The sequence below is a fragment of the Lycium ferocissimum genome, chromosome 2 (assembly GCF_029784015.1).
Source record: "Lycium ferocissimum isolate CSIRO_LF1 chromosome 2, AGI_CSIRO_Lferr_CH_V1, whole genome shotgun sequence".
NCBI classification, from domain to species: Eukaryota; Viridiplantae; Streptophyta; class Magnoliopsida; order Solanales; family Solanaceae; genus Lycium; species Lycium ferocissimum.
Window position 1 is genome coordinate 43601623 of NC_081343.1, and position 12066 is coordinate 43613688.

The 12066-nt window shown below is 34.8% G+C and overlaps 2 protein-coding genes across 3 annotated transcripts; both read right to left on the reverse strand.

The window, feature by feature from the left end:
- Positions 1–1214: 1214 nt before the first annotated feature.
- On the reverse strand, positions 1215–6236 carry LOC132038759 (proteasome subunit alpha type-4). 2 transcript variants are annotated; one of them, XM_059429382.1, is made up of 2 exons: positions 6167–6236; positions 1215–2122 (listed from the first exon to the last, which is right to left on the reverse strand). In XM_059429382.1, exon 2 carries the CDS (start codon positions 2098–2100, stop codon positions 1354–1356), a length of 747 nt encoding a protein of 248 aa, XP_059285365.1. In that variant the 5' UTR covers positions 2101–2122; positions 6167–6236; the 3' UTR covers positions 1215–1353. The 2 variants fall into 2 exon arrangements, with proteins under 2 accessions (XP_059285365.1, XP_059285366.1); XM_059429383.1 differs by lacking the exon at positions 6167–6236 and adding an exon at positions 3551–3574.
- A 2287-nt stretch (positions 6237–8523) lies between these two features.
- On the reverse strand, positions 8524–10271 carry LOC132038785 (UDP-glycosyltransferase 43-like). Its single transcript, XM_059429384.1, has one exon. The coding sequence runs from the start codon at positions 10118–10120 to the stop codon at positions 8687–8689; it is 1434 nt and encodes a 477-aa protein (XP_059285367.1). The 5' UTR covers positions 10121–10271; the 3' UTR covers positions 8524–8686.
- Positions 10272–12066: the final 1795 nt, after the last annotated feature.

Sequence of the window (12066 nt, forward strand, 5' to 3'; positions counted from 1 at the left end):
GAAGATGTGTGCAATATGTTTGATAAATGTCTCGAATGAATTGTTTGAGAATATTAATTAGGAAGTGAACATCTAAAACTGAGAGAGATTGTGATAAAGAGAGAGAAATTGCACTTAGGTGTTCAAATAAACAATTGTCCCTCTTTTTTTTTTCAATTGTATTTTGGTTTAGTTTAAGTCAAGTTGCACTTGCACCTAGAAAAACTATTCTATCTGGTACCTGTTATTTTTCACAAGCGTGGGCATGAACAACTCTGCTGAGATTTGAATTTACCCTCCTATTATTTTCATTTACTTCATTGTCTCCTATTGTTTTGATCACTTCATCGACCACTAAGTCATACCTATTAAAACGACAGAATTCTATCAGTTACCTGCTAGTAGTATCTTTAACCAGTAGGTATGAGCAACTTTGGTGAGATTTGAACTACATTGCTACCAGCAACGCCTATTGATGCTCAAATCAGAATTGTCCATTGTTTGACATACTTTAGCACCTTCATGCTGAAGTCCAATAAAACTACTGCTTTCCCCATAGGACTAATAGGACTAATTGGGAAAGAATGTCAGTGCAGCTTACAAATCTTAAGCAATAAGCAGGACTTCATTTGAAAAAAGCAAGTATCTTCCAAACATTCATTTGCCAAAAGTATCTCACATCAACCAAGCAATTAACCACCTCAAGAGTCATAAGTCAATCATTCCCCAAAAGAATAAAAATAATTCAAACTCATTTAGTACTTCATCTACTTGCCAACTTAGGAACGACATAAACTCACATAGTATTCCTTCTGTGCTGAATTAACCATCATACCTTCTACTTGCACTTATTCCTTCCGTTCTCAGCAACCACCATACCTTCTAATGTGGTAGAATCACCACTACATAACCAAATAGACAGGGCTTAAAGAACTAAATAGTTGACCAGCAGAACTTAGTGGGAGGTAGGAAATAATGTTAAAAATGTATAGCTACTAGATGAAAAGATTTCATCTTCTTCTCCTACCCTCCCATATGTCTAATGCAGCAAGTACCATGCTAAAAACAAATGATGAACTAATCTGAAACGGATAGTTTGCATCAGCTAAAAGGAGGAAGATAGAGGGTATTTGTCAATTCTTCTTTTCTTTTTCAGTCAAAGAAAGGCATAAACATATGTCTAATGCAGCAAGTACCATGCTAAAAACAAATGATGAACTAATCTGAAACAGAAATTCAAACCGGAAAGCATTTGACATAAGTATGCAGTTGTAATAAGACACAAATCCACCACACTTAGTTTTAGTACAACATGCCACACATGGTGTAGAGAGAGTCAATGATGTCAAATCCCGATCAAAAGACATTCTTTTACTACTCTTCCGCTGCAGGTTGAGTCAGTCCAGCATCCACCAACATTTTGTTCAGAGTGTCGGGAGAGCATGCTCGATACTTGACTTTCCCATTATAGAGAAATACCTCAGATAGTTCAAGTTTCTCTGAAGTGAGACTAGTGCTATCCATTGTCTTACTAAGCACTTTAAGAGCAAGTTTGATAGCCTCTTCCCTTGTGATATCATCCTTGTAATCCTGCTTAAGAATTGATTGAGCTGCCTGGTTGTTTGCTCCAATTGCTGCGGCTTTCCAACCACCATAATTTCCACTTGGGTCACTCATGTAAAGTTGGAAGCCATAATTCTTATCCCAACCTGCAAAGAGAAATGAAACTCCAAAAGGGCGAAGTCCACCAAACTGCGTGTAACCTTGCTTGGTGTCACATAGTGACTGAACAAGTTGTTCAACTGGCATGGGTTCTTGATAAGCGAATGTGTACCGCTGAGCCTGGACCCTGGCCGTGTTGATCAGTATGTTGGCATCAGACATAATTCCAGCTACAGCGCACGCCACGTGATCATCAATCTTGTACATCTTCTCACTCGATGTTGAGGTCTGAAGCAGCTTGGATGTTACTTTCTTTTCACCTACCAGCACCACACCATCCTTGGACAAGATGCCTATAGCACTACCTGCATTTCCAATAGCCTCCATTGCGTACTCAACCTGATAGAGACGACCTTCTGGGGAGAAAATTGTTGTACGGCTATCATACCTTCGTGACATTTTTTCCTTATCTGCAGTATACCTGATAAAAATTTAATAGCTCGAGCTTGTTAGATAAAAATTTCAAAGCAAGTGAAACTTAGTTCATTTATTTTACCCTTCCGTGGATAAGTCTGAAGAATAAGTACGTAATCAAACACAGAAGAAAGAAGGATGCAAAATTGAGTGAAAACAATATATAAGTTGCCATAGGAATTGAGGTTGAAAATTACCATGACTGACAACCTCAGGAACTTTCCACCTGTATGGATAAAACTTTTGGACATTTGAAGTGTGTGTATTCTGATACTATCGAGTTCAGATTTTATTTTTTATTTTTTTTGCACCATAAGTTAATATTTATAGCAAAAAAGACTTGAGTCCCCTGTAAGAACCAGAAAGTCCCCTTAGACCTTACGAATTCTAGAATCAATTAAAAAAATATATATTCTAGAATCAACGACACTTGATATTTTGTTAAAGTTAACTCGACATCCGACTTTCTTAGAATTATTGGAGGAGCAGAGATGTTATGTCAATCTATCATGTCATGATCCAGTAGGATAAAGAGCTTAAACACGTAACTATGCTTTTTTTTTTAAGAGCTTAAACACGTGACTATGCTTTTTTTTCAAACAAGTGTAGTTACTTAAGCAATTTACAATACTTTAAGGAAGATTCAGTTAGTTGTCAAGCAACCTTAGCAATCCCTCCTACTGGTAGCTTATGCACCTTAAGGGGTTGTTTCAGGAGGTGTCACTAGATTACCACACAGTTCTTCATCTTCTTGTCCTAACTATTTTTGCTGCTACAATTGCTGACATTAGTTAGAGTTGTAGCACCTGTGCAGCCAAAACAGCCATAGATCCTACTAATTTTTAACCCAAATCTCTCTTTCACTTCATCCATCAGCCTTTGGCCTCCATTAGTCTTATTTATGACAGTTCCAAGCAGAAAATCAGAAATCAACCCAAAATTTGTTCTGCCCCAAACTGTACCTCGTGAATTACTCGCTAATCCTCATCATGGATGCTCAAATTCTTCTGGTGATAGATCTAACTATGGGATTAATGAATACTATCATATGCAACTACGATAATGTTTTCTTTATCCCGCTTTTGTTTTCTCTAGAGCAAATTCCTATTAGCAGTAATCTAAGTCATAGCTATGCCGCTTTCAGTATTGAATATTATCATATCCAAACAAGAAAAGTTTTCTCTACACCATTTTTTTGCACTAGAAAGCCAAGGTCCAATTAGTTGTTAGCTAAGTCATAGCTATAAAATAGAGAACCATTTTGCTTGAATGCTTAAAACAGGTACATGCTAATACCCCCTTTGTATTCTTGTACAAACTCTAATAATATCTGACTATGGAAAGTTCAGCAAGTTACTCAACTATCTCCCCCTCCCGAGTACTATATATCGTTTTGCAAGTCATCTCAATCTATGGAATGTGTTGTCCACTCTACCTGGCTGAGGGATGTCCTCATTTCAATATCAAACAGAGGGCATAAGAAAAGCTTGGTGAGTGACTTGACAGCAGGGCAATCCTCAAGTATAAACAGCGCCGAGAATCCTAGATTGCCCTGGACAACAAAATCAATTGCAACCCAATTTTCTTTCTTAAAGCAAATCTATACCTAGAAAAAAATGTCATTCTGATCCCGTGACATCCCAATACACACAAAAAGAATGTCATTCTAACCCTTCCCTGTGCTTCTCAAACACAAATTAAAAGGAACAGGTTAGCATTCCAAATTTAAGGTTCATTTGGCATGTGGATTACATACTTACATTTAGAGAGAAGGTACTTTAACTGAAAAAAGCTTGAGCATGCAGTTAACTAAATAAGGAGCAGTAACAAGGATGGCCAAAAGAGAGGTACAGGTATAAAAATTATTAGTCAAGCTGAGTTTTCTTTTCTTCTATTTTTCTCCTAGCTTGAGGTTGGCCAATCTATATCATCTCCTATAGATTTAGCAAATAACGAGTCCACTCTTTCCTTTTTATTTTGATAGGTAACAAATATCTGCTCATTTTTTAAGCAGTACCAACCAAAGCAGCTGGTTTACCAATTCTAATCCCATAACAATGGGAGCTAAAGGAGCTAATGTCAGATTAAACAATGTTGATTAGGAGAATTATCTTCATCAAGTTCAGCACCTTTTGAGGTCCAACAAGGCGAGGAACATTCTGAATATACTGTCCAGTTTGTCGAAAAGGAATCATTAGCAAGGGAGGGATTGAGGGCAACGAGCTCACGATGCAAGCTGCAGATGACACAGACTATCTAAGTCAGGGACAAGAGCCAAAAGATAACAGACTAAGGACATGATAAAATTTCTGGTCAACTTCTTAGGATATGGACTCAAAAAGGAGAAGAAAAGCGCACGAGCGTTATTGCCTATGAAGTTCCAGAGGAAGTGTGAAAAACTTGGACAGAAAATTGTCTGTGAGGAAGAGCTCTACTTCAAGTGATGGCAGGTTCATGATGTTGTAGGTTCTGGTAGCATTTTTATGGTAGCCAAAGCAAAGTAGAAAAATCACTTAGCCGTGGGTCTTACTGACAGCTAAGATGTGGCTAGGGTGCCTACTAGAGTAAGATGACTACAATGCCAGACTGGAGGCTAGTACGACCAGTGTCAGGTTCAATTCTTGCAACTTGCAACCAAAAGAGTTTAAGAATTGATCAATTGTCTGTAATTGGATGTAGAATACATTTCACACTTAGAACAAACCCACAGGGAAATTTTCAAAAATCATAGAAGCTTAATGTGATCCAAGATTTAATATATCCTAGATTTCAATTCCAATAAAAATCTAATATTTCGGCAGTGGACTCTTCAACAAAGCCCCCTTACTCGCCAAAGCAACTTGAGCATTATTTAAAAAGAAGAGATACAGAAAGGAACTAGAAAATTAAGAATTAGCTAAACCAAGTGGATATACCATTCAAACTCAGCAAAAGCTGCAGCAATCTTACAACTTTGATTAAACACGCCTTTAACTGATCAGGAACTATTGTAATATTGTTTACTACAAGGGGAAGAAACACTGTAGAGAAAATAACTAAATCTCTCTCCTTTTTAACACTTGAAGCTCCAATATGAGATCGACAAACAATATTCAATACATTATACATGAACTCCACACTCAGAGCCATCCAAAAGAAGACTTCATGGACATTTCAATTGACGAAATCTTTCTAAATTAGTGCTGTCATTCAAAGCCCTCCTATAGCTCGTGTGATGGTAAATGATTTATCTTTTCGGCTACACGCTAAAAAGACCATGGCATAACAACCTAAATCAAGTACTACAGCCCTTTGAGGTTTCTTCAACATAGCTAGTCATATTTTACAACTTCTACTTCATAAACACCAGATACCCACGCAACTACCCTAACTAGTGATTCCCAACGTCCAAATTGTTTCCATTGTACATCTTAATGAGTTTTGACTCTTTTTTTCCTAATTAAAACAATTCTTTACAACAAGTGACACTATTAGTAAAATATTTGTCCTTAATTATCAATACTCCCTTTGTCCCAATTTATGTGATACAGTTCATATTTCGAGAATCAAACAAGAAATTCTTTGACTGCAATTTATTTCTATGCCCTTTAAATATTTTAAATTGTTAATTACTATGACTTATAGTACTTTTTATGTAGTTTAAACAACAACATAAACATACCCAGTAGGGTCTGGCTGTTTCCAGTAGACCCTCGGCTCAGAGTACTTTTTATGTAGTTTCTAGATATATAAATTATTTTTCAAAAAACTTGAAAGATTGTAGGACCGAATGCATGGTCAAAATTAAAAAGTCTGACTCTCGAAATCCGAACTGTAACACTGGGACAGAGGGATTTATTACTAATACAGAAGAGAATGCAATGGATAAACTAAAACTTACTATCAAACACTACACTCTTTTCTCATGTAAACCCTACTTCTACCTTAACGAATGTTCCCAAAAAAAAAAAATCCAGATAAAAGCATACATACAATTCATGGTAAGATAAAACAAAAATTGGCAATTTGGTTAAGTGGATTAGGAGAGAAAAAGAAAGAGAAAGAGAGATACCTGAGATGTGAGATCTAAGAGAAGTGCGCAATGAAAGAGGAGAGTCGAGCTTTTTCCTGTTTATACAGACTAGTCTTTTTGCGCAAGTCTTTTAAACGGTTCGGGTCGGGTGTCTGATGAGGCCTGAAAGTAGGAATTGCACTTGATAGCCACTTTCACCTACTATTTAAGTTTTATTCCCAAAACAAATGTAGAATATAAAGGGAGAAAAAAAATGTAGGATTTTTTTCAAACAAAATACACATGAAAAAGATAAAAAGTATTTCCCCAGTTTTTTATTTGTTTGCATTTAACAGAGGTTTGAATATGAATGGTTTAGATCTTAGGCCATTAACTAAGATCTAAGTGGTCTAAATATGTCTTAAATTTTAATCAGGTCTTAATATTATTAAGAGGTATTTTTGTATGGATGAACATCAACTCCACTTCACCCCCCACTCCCACCACCTACCTCAACCCTCCACTACTCCACCCTATATACCAACCACCCACCCCCATGCCCACCCCTAACCCCCCACTCATACCACCCCCACCCCTATCCCCACAACCCACCGTCACTACAAAACATATCCTTCATCACTAGCAAACATAAATGTTTTATTTTTTTATCAAATAAAAATTTTATTTTATTAAATTTGTATTTATTTTCTAATATTTAATTACTCTTTATTTGAATTGTAAATTTGTTATGTTTAAATAAATACATTTCTATGCACATTCAGACGTTGAAAAACAAATAGTCTTAATCATTTAGTGTTCAGATCTAGAGACAACATCTTAACTATTCAGATTTGCATTCAGATTGAGACGTCTTAATCCTAATGAAAACAAATGAGGCCTAATAGTCTTTTCTCTTCAGTTTTTGGAAGACAAAATTTCTTTATCTACGTAATTGTGATCATATGTATAACATTAGTTCAACAAAAATAAGATTGATATTTATTGATTTTTTTCTTTTGACATGACAAAATTTGTTGAAGAAACTTTTTGTTAAGTGTACATAATAGCTCCTTCCAATTTCTTCATTTAATTTCTATTATTTCTAACATATTTAAGAATTTCAATTCAATATTGAGTTCTTGAAGATTATTTATCTTCCCATGATTTTTTATTTTTTTTTGAAATTTGTGTTCTATTTATTGTTGTTAAACTTCGAGCGAAGATTTTTTTAATTGGAGGAAGACATAAATATGATTAGAAGTTAGATGTAGGCCAACTCTTTTAATAATTTGGGTCCATATAATATCTTTGATTTTTTTTTTTTACAAGAAAAAATAGGATTAAGATTATTGTCTTTCAAGGTGGTACTCCATTTCAAAGGTGATCCTTGAGTTTTGTTGCTTTTGATTTCCCAAGGCATTGATAAAATTAGTTAGATTTAATGATCCAAAACTCCAAACACGTGAATTGTCAAACCAAATTTTAGATAAAAATATTTAAAATTTTGAAATTGTTTATTTTCGTATGAAGATATCTGAAATTTGGGACTGTCAAATCAAACTTTAGAAAAAATATTTTAACCATCTTTTGATGTCAACAACTCATTAGATCATCTAGGAGGGAATCAATAATGTTCAATCCACTAGTATCTGAACTTTAAAGACTTCATTGCCATTTACATTATCTGAGCAGCCAAGGGAACAAGAAAGAATAAGCTGTAAAGATCACGTAAACTTCTTCGAATTTTACTTTTATTTGTTTCATAGGAAAATTGATATGTATCATCCATGTCCTCCAACTCAGTGCCTGAGAAGTCATAGAGCTGCAAATAAATAAAAATATAGCCCTTCACAAGTCATTAATTCTCATATTTGTTACTTCTATTGGCTAGATTTGAAAAAGCAGGCATTGCTTGTGGTTTATTATGCAAACTTTTCACTCCTTGAATTGATATTAAATTATGCTTAGTACCCTTTTGAGTTCTTACCTTTGGGAAGGAAAATTTATATACCTTCATATTCTAGTCACAACTCAATCTATTAGAAGAAAGATACACAAGTTCAATATGATTGCTGGACTCTTCTTTTTATTTCATAAAAGTCAACTAGTTTAGATAACGAGGAAAAATAAAGGTTGAAATTAGACATTTGAATATATTTCTATAAATATGAAATCACTTCATTTTTTATTTTTTTCAGTCATCTCATATTTGAAATTAGCTAATCAACTAATCTAGATTCGGGTGGCATATGACCATTAAAGGGAAAATGCCTTTCAAGTTCACACTTGTACATGTATATGACGAATATTCTTGGCATTCAAGTTATGATTTCTTTTAAAATATACCCCTAGTAACCTAGCTTCTATAATAGTTTATTATATAGACATCTATATATTGACTAGAAACAAAAGTAAAATATAACAAAAACATGGAAAATGATATAGTCACGCACCAACAAAGAAAAATTACAATGAAGTAGACATCTCTTTTTATTCTACTTTTTCGAAATATTATTCCAGAAACCTCTACTTCATTGTAGTCAATCAAAGCCCACCAAGTTAGACTTGCTAACCCCTTTTTCAAATCCCAGCCATTAATTCATCAATCAAGCCTCCAAGAAAATTAGAAGATGAGCCATTTTCCTTCCAAACTTCCTTGCACTTTTCACTCATTTTCTTAAACCTTTGTCTCACCTCACCATCCATTAATTTTTTAACCCCATTTGCCACTTCCTCTGATGAAACCAATGTGGTGCCATCTCTATAATACATTGTGATTTCCACAGCCAAATTCAACTCTTTCACCAACTCAAATGCATTCAAGTGTTGCTCTGCATATATAGGCCATGTCCCAATTGGTACCCCATAATATAAACTTTCAAGAATTGAATTCCAGCCACAATGTGACACAAATCCTCCAATAGCCTTGTGAGCCAAGATTGTAACCTGAGGGACCAACCCACACACTAGCCCTTTCCCTTTGGTTGATTCTAAAAACCCACAAGGTAAAATTTCCTCCAAGTTAGTAAAATCATTTGGAAGTTCTCTTTTGTCCTTTGGTGCTTGCCTAATTGCCCACAAAAAAGGGTGCCCTGATTTTTCTAGACCTTTTGCTATTTCTATCACTTGTGAACCTTTGAGACTTCCCATACTCCCAAAACTCAAAAATACTACTGATGATGGTTCTTGATTGTCAAGCCATTTCATTACATTTTCATGACCCCAAGAATCTTGATGCCATTGAGCTGGTCCAATATGATCTACTACAGGGCCAATAGGATAAATTGGCGGTACAACATCATTAGCAGCATGTACCAATGAATTTAAGCAATAAGGTTCAAGTTCTTGAAATGTGTTGACAACAATACCCTTGGTTTCTTTGTACCTTCTTGCATGATGTCGGAACCAAAAGTAACCATCTATATGTCTATTTAGCATAAATGAAGGGAAGCTTTTTACAGGGAAAGGATTGGAGAAACCAAGTATATTGAAATCATTGGCTGAATCTTTGAACGCAGTATTAGTACTAACTTGAGCATCTAAAGTTGGGAGGTGTAACATGAAGCTCAAGAAAGTAGCTGGTGAAGCAAAGTAAAGATAACATGGGATGTTTAGTTCATTAGCAACATCAATAAAGGATGTACAAAACATGTCAATAAAGAATCCAACAACTTGCCCTGAGCCTGAGTCTGAAATAAGGTTAATAAGAGCATCTTTGACTTGTGACGTGTGATTTTGTATCAATAGTGATAAGAAGCCTATAGAGGTTTCAAATTGATCGGGGGACGGTTGATCCGCCTCGGGGAGGGGGAGGAAATGGATGTTTCCGGTGGCGGTGGTGGTGGTGAGAGAGTCAATATAGGATTGGATAAGTGGCCTTTGAGGGATGTTAATTAAGAGTATGGTGGCTGATAGGTTTTTGTTTGTTTGAGTCAAGAGTTTAGCAAACTCAATACTTGGAACAAGGTTGCCTAGTGCTGGTGTTGAAATGAACACTACCTTAGCTCTTTTCATGATTGGTTTTGGTTTTTTGATTTTTGGTTTGTTTGGGATTTGGCTTGAGGTAATTGGAGATAAGGTGGTCACTATATAAAGTACTGTCTTCTAGCAAGCTAGCCCCTTGTTTTTTTGGGTATCTTTTCTTGTCAATGGAGTAGTGGTTTTTAAATTGAAATTCTTAGTCCACCATAAAAAGATTATAATAATAAATAAACTTGTGAGTTCAGTAGGTAGGTCCTTACATAATACTCTATTTTCATTGGGTAGTAGGTGGGAGTAGATATATCATAAACGGAAAAAGGCCAAATATACTCCGGTACTATCGAAAAACGGCTAAATATATCCTAGTTATACTTTGGGTTTAAATATATCCCTGCCGTTAAACTTTAGGTCCAAATATACCCCCGTCATTATACTTTGACACAAATATGCCCCTCATTTTAATGGAAGGACACATGTCATCATCCTATTGACCTATTTTAAATTATCTCTTAATTAATTAAATCCAACCCATAAATTATCTCTTAATTAAAAAACCCATACCCATACCCGAAAAATTTGAGTCAAGCTTCTTCAATGGCTGCTTTCTCTCTTTCACTGAAAAATTTATCAGCTTCTTCTCTCTCAATGGTGGCTTCTTCTTCTTCTTCTTCAATACAAAGCATTTTCGTGCACGCAAATTAAAATAATAGCATTGGTTTGCACAATGGACCTCCAATTCGATAACTATGGATGAAAATTTCCCTTGGTATAAAGAAGAGAAAACCAAACCAATGAGCAAATGAATATTCTTTCGTGCCTAATTCTATTCTTCTTTTTATTTTCCAAGGGTAAGCACATACACTTTCCAAAAACACTCGCTTGTAATTGTCCTAAAACATTTGCATTACGCACAAAGACTACATAAAAACGTACAACATCCATTTCTTAAAAAAAAAAAAAAAAAAAAAATTATTTGTTTACAAAACCAACACAAATCTATAACACCCATAATTGATTCGTTGTTCCTCATTTGTAAACACAGCCATTGGAGAATACTACTACTGTCGGATAAAGGATTGCAGAAGCAGCAATTGAAGAAGCTTTGAACCTGAATTTTATGGGTCTTTTAATTGAATATGGGTTATAGGTTGGATTTTAATTAATTAAGAGATAATTTAAAATAGGCTAATAGGACGGTGACACGTGTCCCTCCGTTAATATGAAGGGTATATTTGTGCCAAAGTATAGTGATAGGGATATATTTAGACTCAAAGGATAATAACAGGGGTAAATTTGGACCCAAAATATTATGAGGGGTATATTTAGTCCTTTTCCGATGGTACAAGGGTATATTTGGCCCGTTTCCGTATCATAAAAGCAAAGGACCAAAGGCTATGATGTATGTAGGCCAAAGACTGATCTAGTCAAAAAATAATAGTAAATAAATAAAAAGAAGAGAAAGGATGGTAACATGGAGTTAATTTTATCTGAATAGTCTATAAATAATAGTAATTTATTATTCTTGGTATTTTGTACTATGACTATGAAAAACATTTGTTCCTTTTCTAAATCATAGGCTTAATTTTGGTCCTAATTGATTTACAAGTTCTAGCAAAAGATTGAATTTTCAGGTGCAATGAATTAATGCAGTTGTTTTACGAAAAAATAATTAAACCAAATGCTGTTGTTCTGACTAAAAAATGATCTCTTAAGTGGTTTTTAGAAAGCACAATTAAACAAAAATCTAGTGCGCTATTGACTTGAGGAAATTATTCTTCCCTTTAGTTATTTGCTTATTCACAAGTATCTTAAAGTTTTGTAATTCCTATCTTTAAATTGATTCGTTTGATAAAATTAAAAGGGAAACACACAATAACATATGATTTCAAGCGGCCAATAAAGGTCGGTGGAAGTGAATTAGGTTGCTAAATTGGTGGGAGTAATTGTTAAAAATATTTACCAATTTATGGGTCTCTTTT